The sequence below is a fragment of the Lontra canadensis genome, unplaced genomic scaffold (assembly GCF_010015895.1).
Source record: "Lontra canadensis isolate GAN:19392208 unplaced genomic scaffold, GSC_riverotter_1.0 scaffold22, whole genome shotgun sequence".
Taxonomy (NCBI): Eukaryota; Metazoa; Chordata; class Mammalia; order Carnivora; family Mustelidae; genus Lontra; species Lontra canadensis.
This window is the reverse complement of record NW_022631016.1, coordinates 24,438,283-24,461,580: the sequence shown is the minus strand read 5'-3', so window position 1 is coordinate 24,461,580 and position 23,298 is coordinate 24,438,283. Positions and strand designations below refer to the sequence as shown.

Sequence of the window (23,298 nt, the reverse complement as noted above, 5' to 3'; positions counted from 1 at the left end):
AATACCCCAAGTATTGAGCAACATTCAAATAGTATGAAAATTTACATTTATCGTAAAATTATTTCAAGTCAGAGGAGAAACTGATGGGACAATTGATAAGCCATATGGAGGAAAAAATGGAAATTAGATTTCTGTCTTATATTTTGGAGAGGTAGAATAAAAAAGTTTAATGTTAATAAGTAACTGAAGGAAATAAAGAATATTTATTTAACTTTGGGATGGGAAAGTATTCCAAACATTATACTAAGGCAGGCAGCATAAGCAAAAAAAATCTCCAGATTTGGCTGTGTAAGTTATATGTAGCAATGGACAGAATTAAAAGGAAGACAGAAAACTGAAAGAGGTTGCATTCCATTGACGGAGGGGCAGTTATCTTATTCAAAAACCTTTTTCAATGAATAAAAAAGATTATATTCCTAATTTTAACAATGCTGGCATAGCATATGATTGGGATGTTCATAAAGAAAGTGAACATGAAACGTTATTTCAGTAGTGATTAAAAAAATTGGAAGTTAAATAAGATACTTCTTTCATCAGAATGGCAGAGATTTAAAAACATCATATTGACAGGTTGTGTGGAAATGGGAGCTCACATGTGGTTTTGATTGTAGTCTAAACTGGTACTACCTATCTAGAGGAAAGCCTTAAAAAATAGTATACATTCTTTGTGTGGAATAATTTGACAGGTGTACAAAGGACACAAGTGTGATTCACAGTAGCATTTATGATGGAAAAAAAAAAAAAGAAGGTAACAGCCTAAATGACTCTGATTAGATTTGTTAAATTATGGCCACGTATATATATAAAAGAACAGTATGCGCCATTATAAAAGTGGTTCAGATATAGATGCATTGAAATAGAAGGGTATTCCTGATTTTCTTTTGAGTGAGAAAGGCAGACTATAGAGTTCCTTTTTTTTGTTAAATCGTGTGTGTCTGTATATATAGTCCTGTATCTGTATGTTTTAACATATTTGTGAAATGTAGTGATTATCTCAGAGTGGTTTTATGGGTGAGTTATTTTATTTTTGTTAATACTTTAGTAGCTTTCTACAGTGGATGTACATACATTTATGGTAACTTCTGGTAACAAAATTAATGATGTACATTGTAACATTATAAGTTATATCAGTAAGTAATCAATGTATGTAATCTTTCTAATCATCCACCCATTCTCCCCTCCACCCTCGCACATTCCTGTCATAAAATCAGAAGTTAGTGGTAGAGTTGATGTGAATAGTGAATCTGTGACTTTGATCCGATTGTAAGCTTTCTTGGATGATAGTGACTTTGCTAGTTGTGGCTGCAGAGGATGCCCACATAGCACTGATACAGCAGTTACTGTCCATGGCTGCGTTCTCAGGGTCTGTATGGTTGCATTTAAATTTTTGGATCTTAAGTTAAAATCTGTCCTGTAGGTTTTTCTCTCTAAACATATCCATAGGATGGGCCTTTGCATATTTCAAGCAGAAATTCAAGGATATTGAGTTGTTTTTATACTTTTTAATTGAGTTAATATTAATCTGTGCAGGGATCAGAATTAGAGTGGTGGTTCACTAATGAGTAACCCAAGTGTGGGCTTCCAGAGAGGTGGTTGGGGAGGATAAAACAGGTTCACTCTTGATTTATGGTCCTCAGGCTCAGTTTATTGGCCAAGCTGAAACCATGTTTTGTGCAGCCTTTGTTTTTTCTTGGCAAAGCAAGTTGTGGAAGATTCAAAACGAGTATTCTCGTTGCTGAGATTGTCTGTATGTGGAGATTTTCCAATATTTCCGAAATATCTTTCTCTTCTAGGAGTTACGGTTTGCCGGTTGTCCCTGAACCTGCCGGATGCACACCAGAATTACCTGGGGAGATTATTAAAAATACAGATTCTTGGGCCCCACCCCCGGAGACTGTGAATCAGTAAGTAGATCTGGGGTAGGGCCTGGGAATTTGTATTTTTAAACAACTAACTTCAGGTGATTCTGATGCCATCAGACTAGTGTTCAGGAATCACTGGTTTAACAAAAGTAAATACCGTGGTTTGGTATGGCCTTTTTATTTGAGGTAAAACGTGAACTAAGTAGTTGAAATAGAATCACTTTACAACATAAGAACATTTTAAATAATTAGCATCCTTTGCCTCCTTTTAAAGTCGCTCCCCAAGTAGGGAGAAAAAGAGAGCTCGTTGGGAGGAAGAAAAAGACAGATGGAGTGACAGCCAGAGCACTGGCAAAGAGAAGAATTATACCTCAATAAAGGAAAAAGAGCCGGAGGAGACACTGCCTGACAAAAATGAGGAAGAGGAAGAAGAACTTCTTAAGCCTGTGTGGATCCGCTGCACCCACTCAGAGAACTACTACTCCAGTGACCCCATGGATCAGGTGGTAGGTCTGAGAAGCTGTAGACCAGGGTTTCTCAATTTTGGCACCTTTGGCATTTGGAGTCAGATAATTCTTTGGTGGGGCCCGCCCTGTGCGTTGTAAGACGTTGAGCAGCGTCTCTGGGCTGTATGCACAGGATGCCAGTAGGACCCCTCCGCACTTGTGATGCCTAAGCTGTCTTCTGACGCTTCCAGATGCCCCCTCCTCCCCTCTCCAGTCGAGAACCACTGCTGTAGACCAAAGTTGTTTTATACAACCAAATGCCAGAGTGCTGCAGTAGATTAATTAAGGTATCTCTTCGTTCTGCATTTTTATAACACTGCTAGTCTGGATACCGGTGGTTTGATCAGCTCTCACACAGAACTACTGTATGCAGTTTGTGGTTATGCATTTATGTGTATCTTTTCCCCGCAAAATGGGAAATAAGAATTTGAGTTTGTCTCTTACAAGTCTGTCCTTGACCAAAGATAACCATGGGAAGTTTTCCCATGCATGTTGGCTGCCCTTGTGGAAGCAGGGATCTTCACCCGTTACCCTTCCCGGGCTCGTGAGAGATTCAGTGCACGTGCTGCTCAAGGCGAGGCTCCCGGCCTTGGCAGCCCACTCCCTCGTTGCTGTATCCAACTCCACGACCTCCTCTTTCATATGCTCGCCTCTTTTTCCTTGTTTTTCTCCTATCTCCATTTTATTTTTGGTCGCCCTCTATTTTAGTCTCTTTCTCCTGAGAGGTGTTATGACTCCATCCCACTAGTTTAGGCCTGTTTGCCACAGGTAGACACGTGGTTATGCTCACTGATTAAATGGATGAGTGGAGGAATGATCGTCTACTGGTTTGGGAGGTGAGAAGTTGGAGATGTCTGATTTAGTGGATGAGGTTAGATAAAAAAGCATTTTCTTTGGAATTTTGTGAAACTAGCTTCTACTTGGCCTGGGATGTTATCTACAGGGAACTTAAAAGTAGACTCTCTTGTCTTAAGAAAAAAGAATTTGAGGGATCTCATGGTGGTGTGGTCTTTGCTTGGTAAACTAGAGCAGGGTTTTAAGTCATGGTTCATGTGATGCAGGAAGGGGAAAGCTCACATGCTGAGCACCTTCATGGTGCTGCAGCTTTACTCGTGCTTCCCCCATTACCTCACTTCATCCTCAAAACATTACTGGAAAGAAGCTATCTGTTGGTTAAGAATGTGGGTGTGAGTCATGCTTGACTAATTGTGACTTAAAGAAGCTGCGTTTATTTCTCTCAAGTTGTCTGGAGGGACATGGTGGCTGGTGTTCATTCAGTGGGTCACTGATGGCAGGGCTCTAGGTTGACATCTGCTGCCTCTGGAGAGTCCATCCCATGCCTGGGATGACCCCAGGCATCGTCTTTACACACTTCTGTCCAAACATAGGATGCAGGGATCGTGTGGGGTAGGGCCTTCCTCCAGGAACTTGCTCAGAGCTCCTGTGGATCTTGTCTTCCATCCCTTCCCCAGGGCTACATCATAGGTCTTTCCCAGGGTTTCATTTTCCTTTGCTGCTGTAATAAATTTCCACAGACTTTATGGCTCACTACAACACACGTTTATTATCTCACAGCTTTGTAGGTCAGAACTCAAACTTACGTCTTACTGGCTAAATCAAGGTGTCAGCAAGGCTGTGTTCCTTTCTGGAGAGAATCTGGTTTCTTGCTCTCTCAGGTAGTTGGCAGAGTTGAGTTCCTTGTGGCTGTGGGACAGAGGTCCTTGTTCACTTGCTGGCTGGCTGATGCAGGTTGCTTCCAGCTTCTGGGGGCCGTGTGCATCCCTTGGCTCATAGATCCCTTTCTTCGTCTTCAGAATGAGCAGTGCAGGTCGAGTGTCTCCCGTGTGTTGAGAATCTCCTGACTCTTTTCACTGCACCTCTCACTACTGTTGGGAAAGGTTTTCCGCTCTTAAGGGCTCGTGTTGGATTGAGCCTGCCCAGATTATCCAGGATAATCTCCTCTTCTCAAATTCCTTAATCACATCTGCAGAGTTTTTTCTGCCACATAAGGTAACATATTTAGTTCTGGGGGATGAGGACAGAGACATTTTTGAGGGTCAGAGGGACTCTGGCTGGAGCCTACTTTTCCTGAGACCAGGAATTCTCTACCCAAATCTGAAGGGAATCATGTTTCCTTTAGCAAGGAAGAAGGGAGAATGGCTGCCATGGATATTAATATCTTTAAAATAACAAAGGTGAAGACATTGAGGCTCAAAGAGTTTAAACAGGCATAGTTTTTTTTTTCCTTCTACTTTTATGGGTGTATTAAAACTGGTGTAGAAGGAAAACTAATAAACTAGAAGCCCAACATTGACCTTTGTGTTTTGTTTTCTGGAGTAGAGAGGTAGAAAGAGTGTCAGCTAGCCTAGATTTGCCGATGTCGGTAATGAGTTGAAGCTTTAAAAAGCAATACCTCTTTCAGGACAACCAGATTTTAGGATTCGCTTTAATTTGCTTTTTATGTCTTGTCGCGGCCGGCGCGACAAATCGACCAGGAACGTGAGGGTAAGAGGCTGAAGAAAAGAACTCGAGGAGCAGAGAGATGGGGGCAGGAGGAGCACTGAGGAGGATGTCCAACAGTGCTAAGTTTATTCAAAGCATTAAGGCCATATATATAGTGATATTACAATAGGAGAAGCAGTACATCTGTGTCTAGTTAAACAACCACAAGTTCCCATAATAAGTTTCACACTTGACTATAAGCAGACCTCGTGACGCCAAATGGCTGATGCCAGTACAATTGTTCTGTATTGATACAGCAAACCTGAAAGTAATTTATGGGCTGTACTAGGGCAGCAAGGACCAGCCACGAACTTATGACCCCAACCGAATTGTTCTCATTTGTTTAGCAAGCGTGTGGGAAGTCACGTAGGCGAGCGCACAACACATAGTACAGACCCTTTCTTGGTGCTACTCAACTTTTCCCGTCCTAAACCTTTGGTTAGGTTATTCGGACTTTAAAGGAGGCACAAGTCAGGGCCTGGTTTGGTCCTCGTCTCAAGCCTTATTGTGGCCTCCCACAATGTCTGATAGGTCTGGCCCTTACATTTTCAAAATTACTAAGTTGAAGAGTATGGCATTTAAAGTGATTTCAACCTGGGAAGAGAGAGTAGGGCAAAGTGGAGAATTTCCTCTAGGCATGCATTGTGGAACCCTGTTTGTGGAGTGTATGCATATGTGCGTGTGTGTCTGTGTCCCTGTATTTATGGGGCATATGTGTGTGGGGGAGAATATATAAGATGTTAACTTCTTCCTTTTTTTTTTAAAAGCTTCTATTTATTATAGAGAGAGAGAGTGTGCGCAAGTGGGGGGAGGGGCAGAGGGAGGAGAGAGGGAATCTTGAGCAGACTCTATGCTCAGCTCAATCTCATGGCCCTGAGATCATGACTTGAGCTGAAACCAAGAGGCAGATTCTTAACTGAGCCACGCAGGTGCTCCTGTCTTTGGCACTTCAGATGCTACCGAGATGTTCCTTTTTAAAAAAATTTTTTTAAATTTGAATATAGTTGACAATGTTACATTAGTTTCAGGTGTGCAACGTACAACATGTTTCCCTTATGTTATGCTCAGAAGTGTAGCTACCACCACCTGTCACCATGTGATGGTATCACAATGTCATTGACTGTATTCCCTATGCTATGTCTTTTATCCCTGTGATTTCTTTGTTCCATAGGATATTTATTTTTGATCATTGGGTTAATGTGGAAGACAGAATTAGTGATTTTTAGTAGTGGGAAAGTGTATGTTCCATAGGAGAGTGTCAGCTATCATGATATCCTGTGGGGGGCGGGGGTCATGATTTATTTTGTCATATCAGAAGGGCATAGATGAACAGTTCTTATGTTTCTCAGTGTTGGCAGAGTGCGTTTTCGTGAGGATTGTGTTAGCCATAAATGTTGTATGTGATTCAGAACACCATTGCCAGCATTAGGAATTTTGTTTTTAAGTGTTTGTTAAGTTGAAGGAGATGGCATCTTGCTGTTACAAATCCTTGATTATTTGTGAAGTCCTATGTCTCTTTGGTATGGCTATTGTTGATGTAGTTCCTAATATTGATCCTTTCTTTTTCAAAGGGGGATTCTACTGTGGTTGGAACAAGTAGGCTGCGTGACTTATACGATAAATTTGAGGAAGAGCTGGGGAGTAGGCAAGAAAAGGCCAAAGCCGCTAGACCTCCGTGGGAGCCTCCTAAGACGAAGCTAGATGAAGATTTGGGTGAGTCACAAACTTCGGACCAACTTCTAAACCAAGACCCTGGACTCTTGTTATTGCTGAAACCTTGACTTTGGAGATGAGTTCTTGAGAGTCACACATTGAAATTTCTTCTTTCATTTTATTTTCCTTAATTATGGTCAGCAAAAAACATAACAGTGGAACTTTCTCTTTTTTGATCTTATTTTTCCTTAGTTAATAAGAGATCTCATTTGCAGGGCATGTTAACAGTCATGTTAACATAGACCAGCTTCCCCACCAAAAGCAGGAGCCTGTTAACCCCAACCCTGTGCCTTGTGCCACTCATGGACAGGCATTCTGTGTGGCCCTCTCCACTGCCAGGGTCTCCTGCTTTGATGAGGAAATGCCAGTGCTAGGCCAGCTCTGATCGAAGGTTTCTCTCAACTCACACGGATACTTTCCATAATTTTCTCGTATGGTGGTCTATTTTTCCATGTGTATTCTGAGGTTTCAAGTAGATGCTAAGATCTTTGAGGATAGAAACTGCTTTTTACCACTCTGAGGCCTTAGCCCCTAACAGAAAGCGAGTCACAGATGAGGCATCCATTGTGCCTTTTCCATGTTCTTTGGCTCTCATCTGCCCATCCTCATTATGTCTGCCAGCTGAGAGGCAGTGTCCACGGTGGGCAAAAACACTGATGGAACCAGCTGGCCTGGGTTCAAATCCCTGCTCTACCACTTGGTATGTGACCTTAGATAAGCGATTTAATCTCTCTGTGCCTTACTTTTCTCATCTGTAAAGGAAGGAAGACAATAGCATCTATCTTATGCAATACACTAAAAAATCCAACTGTGTAAGTGTTGGGTTTTATTACTGTACTATACTACGTTAATCTCTTGTAGGATTAACCTAAGTTCTAAGTCTGTTTTTTAAAATTGTGGTAAAGTACACATTACACAAAATGTACCATTTAACCACTTTTTAAATATACAGTTCAGTAGTATTGAGACCATTTACATTGTTGTGTAGTCTCCAGAACTTTCATTTTGCTCAACTTAAACTCTGTACCCATTAAACAGCTCCCCAGTCCCTCTTGCCACTAACCTCTGGCAACCACCGTTTTGCTTTCTCTTCTATGAATTTGAGCTCTAGTCTGATACCTCCTAGAATTAGAATCACACATCTTTTTGTGACTAGCTTACCTCACTTAGCAAACTTCTCAGTCTTTTTATCTAGTCACTTCCAAGGACTAAAACCATCTTTTGCTCCTATGGAGAGAAAAAAATCTAAAATCTTTAGTCTGGTAATCAGAGCCTTCACTCTGGCGTTTGTGATACCCGAACTCCTTATCTCCTGGTATTTTTCTGCGGGGCCTTTGCTCTAGCCAGTCTGCCTGGGCTCTTCCCTCCATGCTTTGGTCCGAGTGCCCCCTTTGCATTCCTTTCCCCTTAGCCCCTCATCAGCCTGTCTCTGCCCCATCTGTGTGTCTGGATCACATGCACCCCTTCCAGGAAATCTCAGGGACCCTCTGGGTCAGGGTGGACTCGGCCTTTTTTGAATTACTGCACTTTTTAAATGTGAGAGTCCACACTACCACTGTGGTTTGCATTGTCTCTGGTATTGTTCATTAGGTGTTTCTCTGAAACTGTTTTCATTGCTTCCGTAACTAGATTGTGACTTAGCACCATGGGCTCTATTATTTTCATAATAATATTTTCATAATCCACGGGCTTAGCGGAGTGCTTGGTGTGGGGTAGGCACCCAGATGTTTGCTGAAAGAATAAACAATTGTGAATTTCTTCATCTTCTCTGTTTTTCCCCTGACCTGTATTAGAGAGTTCGAGTGAATCAGAATGTGAGTCTGATGAGGACAGCACCTGTTCGAGCAGCTCAGACTCTGAAGTTTTTGACGTCATTGCAGAAATCAAGCGCAAAAAGGCCCATCCTGACCGGCTGCATGATGAGCTTTGGTACAATGACCCAGGGCAGGTGCGCATGTTTTTATGTTGTGTTCTTGCTGTGAAGGTTGCAGACCCACACATCACATTTATGACTCCAGCTTCAGAAGATGCATGTTGGCTGGTATGAAAACTGAATTTTACTCTTGGGGTTGTGTGTCATACCTTGGAGCTTATTTCTTTTCAGCTTCAGAGTTCAGCCCAAAGCATAAGCACCAGAGCAACTGTCTCTTGAATCATGTTTGAGGATTTTTGTAAATTCTGTGTTAGGGAGCAGGATAATGGTGCTGCCTCATTAAACTTGCAGTAAATGGAAGGAGATATATGGTAGGCTGAGGGAGAGAGCACTTGTAGGTCTTTTTAAAAGCAATTCATCTGGAAGGTATCTTGCAGCGATATAGTAAACAATGTCTTAAGTCCTGTAAGACTTCATATTTCTTAGTTGGTAATAGTCACAATTCCTTGTAAGTTCTGTTCCTTGTTAAGCACTTTTGAGCTAAGGATGTCATAGCTGGACATAATCATTTTTATTTTTACTTACTGATTTATTATGAAGTAAAACTTCATACCAAATAGTATCTTTATAAAAGAATTGTACTTTGTAAATATATAATACATATAAAAATAGTATCTTTAATGCACACGAAGTTATTAAGCATAATAAAACATATACCTATCCAAAGATAATGTGAAATTTATACCTTATAAATAAATGCATACCATTCTATATTAATTTGAATGCCCTTCTGGTTCTTGGTAGATGACAGCTATCTGAATGGTTTTTTTCTTTAGAATTAATATAGGTGGAATGCCTGATAGAAATTTATTTTTGTGATACTTTTTGCTCTCTTGGAATTGAGTAGAAATGTTTAAAAATTGTGAAGCATTTTGAGTATTACTTTATGTTATTAACCATGCATATGATCTCTCTAAACAGTTTTAGTGAGTTATAATTCACACACTATGCAATTTACACACTTAAAGGTGTACAATTCCTTTTTTTTAGTGTAGTCTTGAGATTTAACAGCTATCATAATTTAATTTTGGAACATTTTTGTTTTCCCTAAAAGAAATCCTGTGTCCATTAGTTGTCATACCCTTTTCCCCATATGTGGTCTTCTTAACACTCTGTTGTTCAGTCAAGAAGCCTATCCCTTGGTTCTATACGTTTTTCCTCCCTTCCTCCCTCCCTTCCTTCCTTCTTTCCTTCCTTCCTTCCTTGTTTAATTTGAGAGAGAGAGTGAGAATGAGCTGGGAGGGGGCAGAGAGAGAGGGAGAAGCAAGCTTCCTTCTGAGCAGGAATCCAGTGCAGGGCTGATCCCAGGACCCTGGGCTCATGACTGAGCTGAAGGCAGATGCTTAACCGACTGAGCCACCCAGGCGCCCTTGTATGTTCTTATTTTTATTAGAGATTTACAGAGGCCTTCTGTGTAGTCTCGCCCTTCTGTTTACTATGTTTGGTTTGTGTCCTCTGTACAGTTGAGCCTTGTAAAGCCTGAGCTGCCCTGGGGCCCGAGACCTGGTAAAAGGCAGGAATGTAGGATGTCTGTGTGCTTCTCTGGAAATCAGGGAGCACGGATTTCTGCACTGACCAGTATTTGGAGTGTGTTGTGATTTTTGAGTGAAGCCCATCACAACTCGGTTTGCCAAATGTTACTTTGGATAATATCTTAATGTGATTTTTTAGGTAGCAGTGTTATCCCTCTGCAGTTCCGCCTGAAGCTTTAGGTTTCCCAAAAGGATAAAGAAAGTTAGCATTTTTCAGTTTAATATTTCTGTTTGAAGTTTTATTGAGACATTTTCATTGGATGCAAGTTACAAAGCCCTAAAACTAAGGAAATGGGTGTGTTACGTGTTCGTTCTATATACCTACAACTATATATTTTTAATAAATACAAAGAAAGCGAGAAATGGAGCTCCGTGTCTCCATCTTCCAATTGATGCTCTGGTCTCTGTTTTGATTATTACCATTTGTATTGAATAAACTCACGAAACTGGCTTTAAGGCCCTTTATGATTTGGACCGCAGTTCAGCATCTTTCGCCTTCTTGCTCGTATAAATTCTGTTTAGATGGGTCTCATGTCCCTGGAGCATAACGTAGGCTTTCTTCCCTCCCTTTCTTTCCTCCTGTGTTGCCTCATGTAGAATAGCCATCTTCTTTTTCTGTCCTGTTCGCCCTTCACATTTCGTTCCTTTAAAACCAGTGGTGGGGCACCTGGGTGGCTCAGTGGGTTAAGCCTCTGCCTTTGGCTCAGGTCATGATCCCAGGGTCCTGGGACCGAGCCCTGCATTGGGCTCTCTGCTCGGCGGGGAGTCTGCTTCCCCCTTTCTCTCTGCCTACCTCTCTGCCTACTTGTGATCTCTCTCTGTCAAATAAATAAATTAAAAAAAAAAAAAACAAAAAACAAAAAACCAGTGGTATGGTATTGCCACATGGACTCTTTCCCTTTTTCTTTAAATTACTAAGTATATCCTATGTGTGTTATTTCTCCGGTCTAGAGTAACGATTCCTTGAATACATGGACCCCGAGTTATTTGTCACCCTCCTTCCCCCCTAATGCTTAGCAGTCATCTTTCTATCCAAGAGGCATTCAGCAATTACTCACTCTTTCTATCATGTGGGTGTAGTTTATGGCAGTAAAAGGAATTCAGGTGAAAAAACAGATATTGGCTCTGCTGATTAGCATTGAGTTTCTCTGCTTCTGATAGGATTTTTTTTTTCCCCCTCTGCTTTAGATACCTTTAGGTTTCCCTTTTGGAAACATTTAATCTGCAGGTCACCTTCAGAGCATTATGTGTTCCTTCAGGATATAAAATATGCTTTTCTTTTGTGAAAGAGTCATTTTTCCTGGAATAAGAAGCGGGAGAAACACATTGGAAAGTTGTAGGAGAAGATGGGGGCAAACAGTGCAGTGACATTGATATTTTCTGCTTGGCTGCACAAATAACTCGGGAACCCAGCGTCGTCATACGGTTTCTCTTTATCAGACAATAGAGACAGTCTGTGGCATTATTGGTTTTGGAACATCCATTTAATCTTCTAGCCGTGACAGCCTCTTCAGAGCTCCTGTATTCGTGACATTAAAACCCACACAGTTTCTGAGGCCTCCTTGTGCATGGTGTGTTTTTCCCCCCCAATAAAAAAGAATTACATTCTGTTTCTGACAGATGAATGATGGGCCACTCTGCAAATGCAGCGCCAAAGCCAGACGCACAGGAATCAGGCACAGCATTTATCCCGGAGAAGAGGTAACTCATTTGGCTTATTATATTTGTAAGTGCTGAGAAGCCAGAAGTAGACAGATGCTGTTGCTGTTCTTTTCCCACAAATGAAATAATACCATCGAAATAGTCTTTTTATCTTCCCTAATAGTCTCCATTACTGATAATTGGAGAAGAAAAGTACTTGGGTTTTGGGGGGTAGAGTGGGGAATGTTATCAAGGAACTTTAAAAAGTTTTGGAAGATTCATTGTTTAAAACAGGCAGGATATATTTGAGGGGGTTTTGTTGTTATTTTAAATATCTTAAAACTGTACACCTAGTAATTTTTTTCATGATTTTATTATAAATGGTTATGAATGGCCTTGGAAAAATGATCTTACTAAGTTGTGGTAAGGCACATTTTCTCTTTCCTTAGGGATATATAGGTCTGTAAGGGTGTGCTGTTATCCTCGTTAGTCTAGGGTCCCCACTAAACTGTGAGTGGCACATGGACTGTTTGACCTGTATACCCCATCCCCTGGTTCATCAAGCACACTCCAAATACATTTGAGTGAATGAGTTGAATACTTCATATCATAGAGATTCATGTAACTGCTCCCTTTCAATTATTTTCCTTCATTTTCCCCCTGCCATCTTTTATTTTTATGTTATTAATCGCAGATTATCACTTAATGATCCATCATACTATGTTTAATCATAGTACGTGTAAATCCTTAATTTCTCTGGAAGACTTGTTTGAGAACATAATAGTAATGAGAATAAAGACTATGAGGCAGTGATGGATAGTTTTAACTGCTTCCTTGCTTCTACCTCATTTGTCTTTGGGTGTCGGCAAGTGTAGCAAGGGACTGCGACAGGATCTGCACCTCGTGGGTGTCCACACCTGTGCCTCAGGTGGGGCTCTCTGGAAGCAGGTGCTGCAGTAGAGTTTGCAGTATGAGATGTTTCGTAAGGATCAGGCAAGAAGAGAGTGGAGGCAGGGCTGAGCAGAAGGAGAAGTCCCCCTGTGACAGGTCTCATAAAGCCCCAATTACTGGAATTGTCTTGCATCAGGCTGGCCTAGCCTTCACACCTTCTTTGCCCTCTGTCCTCAGAGTGGGCTGCCCTGGGAAGGGCATGATTTTGGGGAAGGGGGCTCTATAGCAGAAGCTGACTCTGAAGGAGCCGGTGGCTGTAGGCTGTCTGCTCTCTCCACAGTTGGGCAGCAGGCCCTTTGAAGGAAGATCTGGGTGGATGGCTGTGCTGGCTGAGAACTGGTGGGAGGCAAGTCCATACTCAGAGTACATGTTTATTCCTGTGAGACAAACTTTAAGATGAATGGGGCCTACATAGCCAACTACCTACTAAGTGGCAGGTTGGTCTTCTCAAGGACTGAGGAGCATTTTGGGGGTCCATTATTGGTCATTGTAGATGGCCTATTGGATATTCGGTATTGGCTGTTAGTTTAGCCAAGGTAAGTCAGGTCCTTGATGTTGGGCTCATGAGAATCCTCTGCCTGTGCTGCTGTGGCCCCTTCATTCATGTGCCCAGACTGTCAGCTCTGGGTTCTGATGACTGAGGCTGGCTGACCCCATCTGGCCAAGTCATTTGTCAGTGAGGTGGTTTAGTACCTCTTCCATGGTCTGTGCTCTCCAGTGTACACCCAACATGTGATACAGAGATTGTTGCATTCACTCCCACTTATGCACCCACACGTCGACCCCAAGACCTTTTTTGGTTTTAATAAAAAAAATTTTTTTTTACGTAATCTCTACATCCACCGTGGGGCTCAAACTCACAACCCCAAGATCAAGAGGCATATGCTCCACCGACTGAGCCAGCCAGGTGCCCCTGCCCCAAGACATTCTTATCCCTGATCTTCCAATCTTTTTCCTTCTAGGCCTCTGACCAGCTGGCATGGCCACTTGCTTCTGCCATGAGTCCATCTATATTCTAACCTCAGGCTACTTCTCTTTCCACACAAAGTGGATGACCAGGTACATTGCCTGAAACTCTACTCACTGGAAAGACTTTCCCTCATTACTGTCTTTCAGATTCCTCCCTGAATGAGGCTGCATCACAGTCCGTCTTCGGCTTGCTCCCCCACCCCTGACTGACTTATTTGCAAACCCAGCTTGGGCTTTTCCCTCTGCTTTCATCCTTCTATCCTCGGTCAGCCGCTGAGTGAGGGTGCCGGTGGGACAGGGACACCTGCTCCCGCGGCCTGTTTGTGCCTGCTGCTCCTGCGCGTGCCTGGTTCTGGATGTACAGGCTCCCATCTTAGGACGGATGGTTGCCGGTCCCTTCCAGACTTCTGCCTGGGTCAGACTGACAGAACCCAGCTCATGCTGGGCCGTTAAGCCACATGCCTGTTTCCATCCCTGGGCCATGCCTTCCATGTCTCTCCGGGCCGGTAGCACACTGGTGGTTTCTCAGAGGCATAGCGTTCTTCATGGTAGACAGCATGGCTTTGCTCCAGAACACCAGATACCAGCGTTGTGATTCTCCCTGTGTGGCCAGACTCCCCTCAGCATCGTTTCCCACCAGCGATGTAGGATTTGCTGAATTACATGGCCCCCCGCAGCAGGGCTACTCGCGCTATAGCTTGGAACTGCTGGAGCCTTCCACGGGATCCCCACTCCCAGCTGGCAGCCTTCAGTGCCGCTCCAGGACTGAGTGGGCACAGTGTTCCGAGGTGGGGGTTAGACTGCCTGCCAGAGAGGCCCGCCTGGTGCTGTGCTTTCTTCACTGTAGGAGGTAGAAGATGCAGTGATTTGTCTGTTACTGTGGACTGATGTCTTGGCACTCAGATCCCTGGCTCTTAAAAATGGTTGTGGCTGTGGTAGGCCCCTGAATCGTTGTAGCGGGTCTCCCGTACCCTCTGGAACATGTGTGCTTTGCCGAGGCTTTTAGTTTGATAAACATCGACTCACAGATGCAGTGAAGGTTCATGTTCCACAGCATGTCCAGAAGGTGGAGAGCGCCGTGGACTGTTGGGGCAGTGAGTGGGAGAGGTAGTACAGCCTGGCAGCAAAGCTGTAAATGTTGTCTTTTCTCTGTGAATGAGCATAGAATGTGAACTGTGTCTTATCCTCATTCTGATTGGGATGGAAAAGCATACATTCAGCAAATCACTTTGAACATGAGGTCCTATGAGTCTGCTCTGAACTGTAGCGTATGGCACAGCTGAGCTTGTGGTAGTCTCTAATTATCCTGCAGGATCCTTTTTTCCCCCGCCGGAAGCCAGATTGGTGAATTAAAGATATGATGACACTGTCACCCCTGTGTCTTTTGGATCCTTAAGGATGGCGCTAATCTATACCATCCCCCAAGAGTGATCCTGGTTTTGGTGCCTGTGTCAGGGATGGTGGAATTTTGATGGCTTCTGCTTGACCTTTTCCATTATGATGGCTCTTACTCCACAGAATAAGGACTGTGTAGTGGTGCCTCTGCCAATTTTGTCAATTCCAATGAAATGTTTCGGGGGCCAGGGGAAACGCCTCTTGGGCAGATCTGTGGATGCAGGGGACCTACTGGAAACAAGACCTTGACTGAGATTGTGTACCGAAGTTATGTACCCAGCCTCCTCTGAGTAACAGTGTTGATTCAGATGCTCTGTCCAATATTCCTTGAACAATCTCGGTTCCCCTTTCCCCTGTGTACAGTTTTTTGGGTACATGGCCATAAGCCCCTTTGGGGAAGGACAGGGTTGTCATGACCATTTTTGCTTGCAGTGGTGTTGTAGGGCCCTTCTTACTATAGGTCTAGAACTGGGAAAGGGATCATGACTTTATTGGAGCAACCTATCTCCAGCCCTTGGTTAACCATTCTTGATTTCTTCTGTTGGTACAAACTAAGTATTATTCTTGTCAGCTATTCAGCTCTTTTACTGAATACAGGATGTTGTACTCTATGAACTGCTTCCATGACTTTTTGTGGGCCAGACCCCTTTAGTTGCCACTTGGATCTTGCTGGTCATGATGATACTATGAGACCCGGCTTCTCACAATTAAGTCCTATCATCCTGACTCCCTTGTTTCAGAGTGCTTTCATCCCCACTGCTGTCAGCAAGCTCTGCTCTGTGACAGCCTCTCTTACAGTCAGCCCTGGCCTGCAGAGGAGGCCACCACTGATCTTCCTATTGAGGCTGGTGTCCCTTCCCCAGCACATTCCTTTTGGCCCCTAGTAGATGGCCTTGACAAGTCCTCAGGGCCTTCCCATGGAATATGATAATCTGGTATATTTTTTAGTCACAGATATTATATCCATTCTAATGTGCCCACTTCCTGACTCTTTGAATTACTTCCTTTTCTGTCATGGCAGTTTTGGTATTTTAACTACACTTATCATGGGCCATTGCTTTTTCATGCTTTTAGGAGACATCCTAGTACGGGGTCCTGGCATCTGGAGTCCCGAATCCTGAATGCTCACAAGTCCGTGAACTCTTCCCTAACCACTTTTATGTTCTGGCGCTTTTGGTCAAGCACTCTCAGCGTCTGGTCTTGTGCAGCCTTCTGCTGCTGGCTCATGCTGGCTAGTTCTTGCAGTTCCTTTGGGATATAATCTCTCCTCGAAGCACCCCCCCCCCCACAGCTGGGTTATGCTGTGAAGTGACCCTAACTGTAGGTCTGTTGGCCAGAAGGGGAGACTGTTTCGGGGGAGGCAGTGTTGCCTTGTAGGGTCTTCCATTGCCTTTAGATACAGGTGAGTCATTGCTCTTAATAGACAGAGTTGGGCTACCTATGAGGGGATGGATGATTTCGAAGGGTCTGGGGAGTTACAACCTGTATGTCCTCATCTCAGGTTTCCAGGTCTTGTCCCTTGGCATAACGCATCTACCCTGTTGGCTGTTAATTGTCTCTAAAGTCCAACCATCTCTGTCCCTGGGTTTGGTCTTGGCAGTGCAGGGGACAGCTTCTCTGTGTGCCTCCAGCAGTCCGTCTGGCTTCCAGTTGCCTTTCCTCCCCCTCTCCTGTTACATTTCTGTGGAGCAGTGGTTCTCCAGTTACCAGCTTCACCTAGGAACTCCTTAGAAACCGGGTTCTCAGCCAGCCTCATCTGCTGAATCAGAAATCTTGGGGGTGGGAAGCAAGCAGTCTGAGGTAAAGCAAGCCCTCCAGTGATTTCAAGGCACACTAAAGTTTGAGGGACATGGTAGGGCATTAGGGGTGCTTAGCAATAGCCACCTATCCTGTTATCCTGACAGCACACGTTCTCTCATAATCTTACATACCTGGTTCACTGCACCTGCTTATTGGTACACCCTCCCAAGTCATCATCTTTGGGAGTTTTCCGTTGGTCTGCCATCTGGTGCTGGGGACTTCACCTCCCACCATGATGGGGTCCTCATTGCCAGTGGATGGTAAGTAATTTCAGCTTCAAAGTCCTATCTTATCTCCTGCTTTCTTGGATCATTCCTGGAGCTACACACTGGATTCTCCAGAAACAGATGCTAAGATGAAGTTTGGGTGCCTGATGTTTCTTAGGGAACTTTACCTGCGAGAGAAGGAATGTGTAAGCAGGACTGGACAGAGGGATCAGTCGAACTGTGAGGCCGCCCCAACAAAGCCCCTGTCAACCTGGTGGTGATCCAAGGAAGGAGAGCAAAAAAAGCATCAGTTTCTGTTTTCTTTTTCCCATCTTGAACTCCGTGCTTGTTCTATTCTGCCGCCTCTCATGTGTCCTTCATTTTTGGTCCCTTCTGTTTTTACTGAGCATATTTAATGGTCCTTTCCCCCCCCCCCCCCATCAAAACCTATTACTTTTGAGATTCCCCCACCCCTTTTTTAAGCACATTGGGAGTTTAGCTGAAGGTCAAGTATTGTGTTATGTTACAAATAAAAGTCTTAGAAATTGAGATCTAGAAAGATCTTCATGTTACCTGAACCCCTTGTATTGCATGCATGTGAGGAAGTACGTTGAGTCCTGGTGATCAGCTGGTCCTTTTTTATTCATCTAGTTAATGGTGCTGTTCTTCCTACCAACACACATAAAACCTCTTTTGTCAGATGCGAATCTAGAAATGCAGTCTGTTTTTAAATAAAAATATTTTGCTACTTGACTTTTAAACTCACTTTTGCTTTCCCCCCTCAGGCCATCAAGCCCTGTCGTCCCATGACCAACAATGCTGGCAGACTTTTCCACTATCGAATTACAGTCTCCCCTCCTACAAACTTTTTGGTAAGTTCCTAACAAAATCAGATTTCATTTCTTTTAAAATGGAAATAGGTTTGATGTGTTCGGATAGGTTAAAATGTGAATAGGCTCAGTACAAATTCAGTTCTTAAATTTTCTTTAAAAAAATTTGTTATTTTTATGTTGATAAAATTGGCCATTATCATAATCACTCTTATTTAGCTTCCTCTCACCATACTACTTTCTATACCTTTTTTCAGTTATGTTGTCCGTACCTCATAGTAGCCGTATTCATAATAGCTGTGACTTTTGGAGCTATTCATTGGAACTGTGGAGGTGGAAGAATATGGAGAACCTTTCTCATCTCTTAAAAATCAGTGAATAACTAATATATTATCTAGTGACCCAATCGAGAAGGTCTGTTGTGTTTATAACAGTAATAATAATACCTAATTATTTGTTGACTATGGTACCAGCCATTGCTCTGAATGTTTAACATGTGTTAACTTATTTCTCACAATAAACTGATGAAGGAGAATTATTATCCCCACTATACAGATGGGGCAGTAATCTATGTTGTATAGATGAGGTTCAGTCACGTACTGAAGATTATTCAGGTAGTAAATGGCAGAGTGGGGATTTACACCTAGACAGCGTGCATGACTGTCTGCTGGTCCCCTGTTCTTTATTGTTTTTCACAGTGGAAAGTTATTAATTCTATTACTCCTATCATTGAGAGATTTCAGTTTCAAAATTAGATGATTAGTAATTATATATTTTTAAAACTTTATCAAGTTATCATTCATATACTGTAAAATTCACCCATTTAAAGTGTATTTATTTCCTGATAGAAGTCTTTTCATGTAATTGTGAAACCATCACCACAATCTGATTTTAGAACACTGTCATCATCCATCCTCAGAAGAAACCCTGTACTCATTGGCAGTCAGTTCTATCATATCCCTCAGCCTTCAACAGCTAAGATACTTTCTGTCTCTATCATTAGCCTGTCCTAGATATTTCATATGAATGGGATCATAGAAAATGTGATCTTTTTACCTTCTTTCACTCAGCATAATGTTATTAAGATCACCTATGTTGTACCATATAACTTTATTCCTTTTTTTCTTTTTTGAGATTTTTATTTATTTCTCTGTCAGAGAGAGAGCACAAAGCAGGGGGAGCAGCAGGCAGAGGGAGAGGCAGCCTTTCCCACTGAGCAGGGAGCCCAACCAAGATTTGATCCCAGGACTCTGGGATCATGACCTGAGCCAAAGGCAGACACTTAACCGGCTGAGCCACCGAGGCACCCCAAACTTTATTCCTTTTAATGGACCAGTAATATTCCCTTGTGTGGATATACTATATTTGTTCATTTATTGAGTTGATGAACATTTAGGTAGTCTCCACTTTTAGACTGTCATGAATAATGCTGCTATGAACGTTTGTGTAGAAGTTTCTTTCTTTCTTTTTTTTTTTTTTTAAAGATTTTATTTATTTATTTGACAGAGAGAGATCTCAAGTTAGGCAGAGAGGCAGGCAGAGAGAGAGGGGGAAGCAGGCTCCCCGCTGAGTAGAGAGAGCCCGATGCGGGGCTCGATCCCAGGACCCTGAGATCATGACCTGAGCCGAAGGCAGAGGCTTTAACCCACTGAGCCACCCAGGCGCCCTTGTGTAGAAGTTTCTATGTGGATGTCTCTCGGGTACAAACCTAGGCCTGGAGTTCTGGATCATGTGGTAACTCTGTGTTTAATGTTTTGAGGAACTACCAAACTGTTTTCCAAAGTGGCTATACCTTCTTTTGTCAGAAGTTCTTTTCATTGTATTTAATTTACATTAGCTTTATTTAGAATTACTGAAATAGAAAGTAATGGTAATATTGGCAAAACAACTAATGAACATGAGCGTATTCTTTAGCACCTTCCTCCAGTTCTTTGTATATATATATATATATATATATATATATATATAAGGCTTAAAGATTTTATTTATTTATTTGACAGAGATCACAAGGAGGCAGAGATGCAGGCAGAGAGAGAGAGCGGGAAGCAGGCTCCTTGCTGAGCAGAGAGCCCGATGCAGGACTCGATCCCAGGACCCTGGGATCATGACCTGAGCCGAAGGCAGAGGCTTTAACCCACTGAGCCGCCCAGGCGCCCCTGTATATATATAAGGTTTAAAAGAATAATGTTCAGTACCTGTGTTAAAAAACTGTGTTTTTTAGGGCCCCTGGGTGGCTCAATCAGTTAAGCATCTACCTTCGGCTCAGGTCATGATCCCAGAGTCCCAGGATTGAGCCCCACCTCAGGCTCCCTGCTTGGCGGGGAGTCTGCTTCTCCCTCTGCCCCTCCCCCTTCTTATGCTCTCTTTCTCTAGCGCTCTCTCTTGCTTACTCCCTGAAATAAATAAATCTTTTTTAAAAAGTGTCTTTTAGGTTACTAGTCTTGATAATTAGTTCCATATTTAACATCTAGGATTAAAAATGGTAGTCTATAAGAATAGCATAAGGAAGAGAATCTCGTATGCTTGGATTAACATTTGTATGTTTTAACTACAAATTCAATTTTCAAATAATTAAAATTTTCACATCATGTGGGAATTGATCTGTTGCCGTTATGTGGTGGGTGGCTTCTCCTTGGAGGTCCTGGGAATGGAGCTGTGAGGGGTTGAGCCTCTGGACCCGGAGGCCTTCTAGGCTATTGCTAGTCTTGACTGTTGTGATGCTGAGTCTTCTTCCACTTTGAGCTTTGAGTTGATTGTGCTATTGTCTTGTTCTTATTAGAACTTTCCTTAGTTTGGGAATACAGTTCAGTAAGAATAGATCTAGTAGTATTGTGGGATTAAATAAAACAGGTTCCTAGAAAATGAAGCCATATAGCCTTTTTTCCCCTTTATGACACCCATAGTAAATATTCCTGATTATCTCAATATGTAAATATTACTGAAGCCAGAGAATTCCACCTAAAATTAAACTTTTGTATAAAGTTCTCCCTGGTTGTTTAGAAAAATGTTCATGTTGCCTGTGGAGTCCATACATTTCGCCTGTTGGTATCTTTGTGTTCTGAAGGATTTCTGTACATGCAAATCATGTTCTTAAGCTCACACTTTGTGTTTCTATTTGCTTTTAGACTGACAGGCCAACTGTTATAGAATATGATGATCATGAGTATATCTTTGAAGGATTTTCTATGTTTGCACATGCCCCCCTGACCAATGTAAGTATGTACTAATTGGCTGGCTTTCTCCTTTCCTATATTCTCTTCCTTCCCTTCATTCTTGTTTCTGAAAGTCAAAAATAAATTTCTTTTCTTCTGACTTGTAAGTAACATTTACTTTGCGTCCCTCTGTGTGAGCTGCAGGAAGTCTGCGGCAGCGTGTGTCGGGGATGGGGGTGTGACATCTGTGCTAATGAGTCACAGGTTTGGTCCACATTAAATGGTGTAAGTAAACATGTGTTAGAATAACATTTTGAGAGTGTGAAAGATTGAAAAAGAAGGATAAACTGTGGAATAATGTGTCAAAGCTATTTTGGGTTGGGTGTCCTTCAAAAAAGAAAGTTGGAAAGTTTTAAGGAGCAGCTATCATCTAGTGTCTGAGCAACAGGAAAAGAGAGAGAGTTATGCTCGGGACATCTGGAGCCTGCATTAATTTCCTACATTCTTCTGCTTTCGAATCCCAGGACTATATCTTCTTTAAGAGATTTTTGTCTGACATACAGATCTGTGATATTTTTATACTGGTATTACAGTTGCCTTATTGGTAATTGGTTCAAATGGAAGTTCTGTATCTGTGAGTCAAAATCTTGCTGTCTCAAAGCTAACTGTCTTGGGAATTGCCTTATTCTGTATTCTAGTTGGACATAGAGTAGAATTTGCTGGCAGTTCAGACTGTAGCAGTATACTTTACCCAGTCCAGTTCTGCTGTTAGAGAACTTAAGAAATGATAGCTGTGGTGCATCTGCATCAAAATAACAGTGTTCTTTAATCCTTTCTGAGTTGGTTATAGGAAATTACATCCACAGTTTAAAAAGTTATTTAGGTGTTGTTTACTCAACACGTGAAGTTCTGTTCCATTGGAGAGTAAGGAATAAAATTTTTGCCTGACTTTATTCCTTTCTGTCATCCTTTTTTTCTTTGTAAGTAGACATGATTCTATAGTAGTGGTACTAATTTAAAACAAATTGTTTTCTAATGGAATTTTCCTTATTCCACAATATATTTCATCCTAGAGAATTTTCTGTGGAAGGTGATGACATTCTAAATAAAAAAATAAAATTGTTTGATAATACATATTACCTCTACCTCCAGTGTGGACTGTAATATAGAAAAGTGCTTAACATTGGACCATGTTTTTTGAGATATAATTGACATGTACCATCATATTAATTCTAGGTGTACCATGTACTAATGATTCAACATTTGTACATAGTGCAAAATGATCACCACAGATAAGTCTAGTAACATCCCATACCACACATAGCTACAGAGTTTTGTATTGGACCATTCTCTAACAGTCTTTATGAAAAGGCACTAAGAATTTTTGAAATTTGATGGTTTTTTGCCTTTTTTTTTTTCTTTTTAAATGTCTTAGGCACTCAAAACCTTTGTTACACCAACGATCATAATCTCAGAGTGGGAAAGAACATTGAAGGTCCTCTAGTCTAGCTCCTCCCACATAATGCATTTTTCTCTTTTTTTTCCTAAGTGGGCTTGCAAATATAAATAATTTAGTTACCATGAAAATATTTAAAATTATCTCTTATTTCCTTAGAAGTAATAATAGATCTCATTTAACTTTTAGGATCACCTTAATCAAAGGAGGAAAGCAATGTGGCTTCAGAGAGACCAGGGTTTAAACATTAGTGAATTCCACTTACTAGCTGTATGATTTGACATTTCAATCTTTATAATCCTTGATTTTCTCATCTGTAAGATAGAGGTATTGTAGTAATCTTACTGGTTCTGTAAAAAATAAATGACACATGAAAAGTGTTTGTCATCATTTTTGGTATACATGTTGGCACTTTTTTTTTTTTTTAAGATTATATATTTATTTATTTGACAGAGAGAGAGAGAGAGATCACAAGTAGGCAGAGAGGCAGGCCTAGAGAGAGGGGGAAGCAGGCTCCCTGCTGAGCAGAGAGCCTGATGCAGGGCTCAATCCCAGGACCCTGAGACCATGACCTGAGCTGAAGGCAGAGGCTTAACCCACTGAGCCACCCAGGTGCCTCCATGTTGTCACTTCTTATTTTGGATAAGATGTCAGACAGACTTTTTTTTTTTTTTTTTTTTTTTAACCAGTTCTTAATATTTACGTGACCTTAGAGAGGTGATTCTTTGAGCGTTATTTAAAGCCTGTCAGCACACGGTTTGGCACTGAGAGACTGCTAATGCTCAGTTAATTGCAGTTGTTACTGTTATAAAATGTAAGATAGGACTGAAAATTCCTGGCTTCAGCATAT

General features: G+C 42.0%; 1 protein-coding gene across 6 annotated transcripts in view; it reads left to right on the top strand.

The window, feature by feature from the left end:
* Positions 1-23,298, top strand: part of DROSHA (drosha ribonuclease III) — a 120,905-nt gene that overhangs the window by 12,472 nt on the left and 85,135 nt on the right. For 5 of the 6 annotated variants that reach the window (XM_032861917.1, XM_032861921.1, XM_032861920.1 and 2 more), the window contains 7 exons: positions 1,794-1,904; positions 2,137-2,368; positions 6,442-6,583; positions 8,377-8,531; positions 11,669-11,749; positions 17,796-17,882; positions 20,966-21,052. In XM_032861917.1, coding sequence (XP_032717808.1) covers positions 1,794-1,904; positions 2,137-2,368; positions 6,442-6,583; positions 8,377-8,531; positions 11,669-11,749; positions 17,796-17,882; positions 20,966-21,052 — 895 coding nt within the window. The remainder of the gene's footprint in view (positions 1-1,793; positions 1,905-2,136; positions 2,369-6,441; positions 6,584-8,376; positions 8,532-11,668; positions 11,750-17,795; positions 17,883-20,965; positions 21,053-23,298) is intronic. The other variant, XM_032861922.1, reaches the window with a different exon arrangement.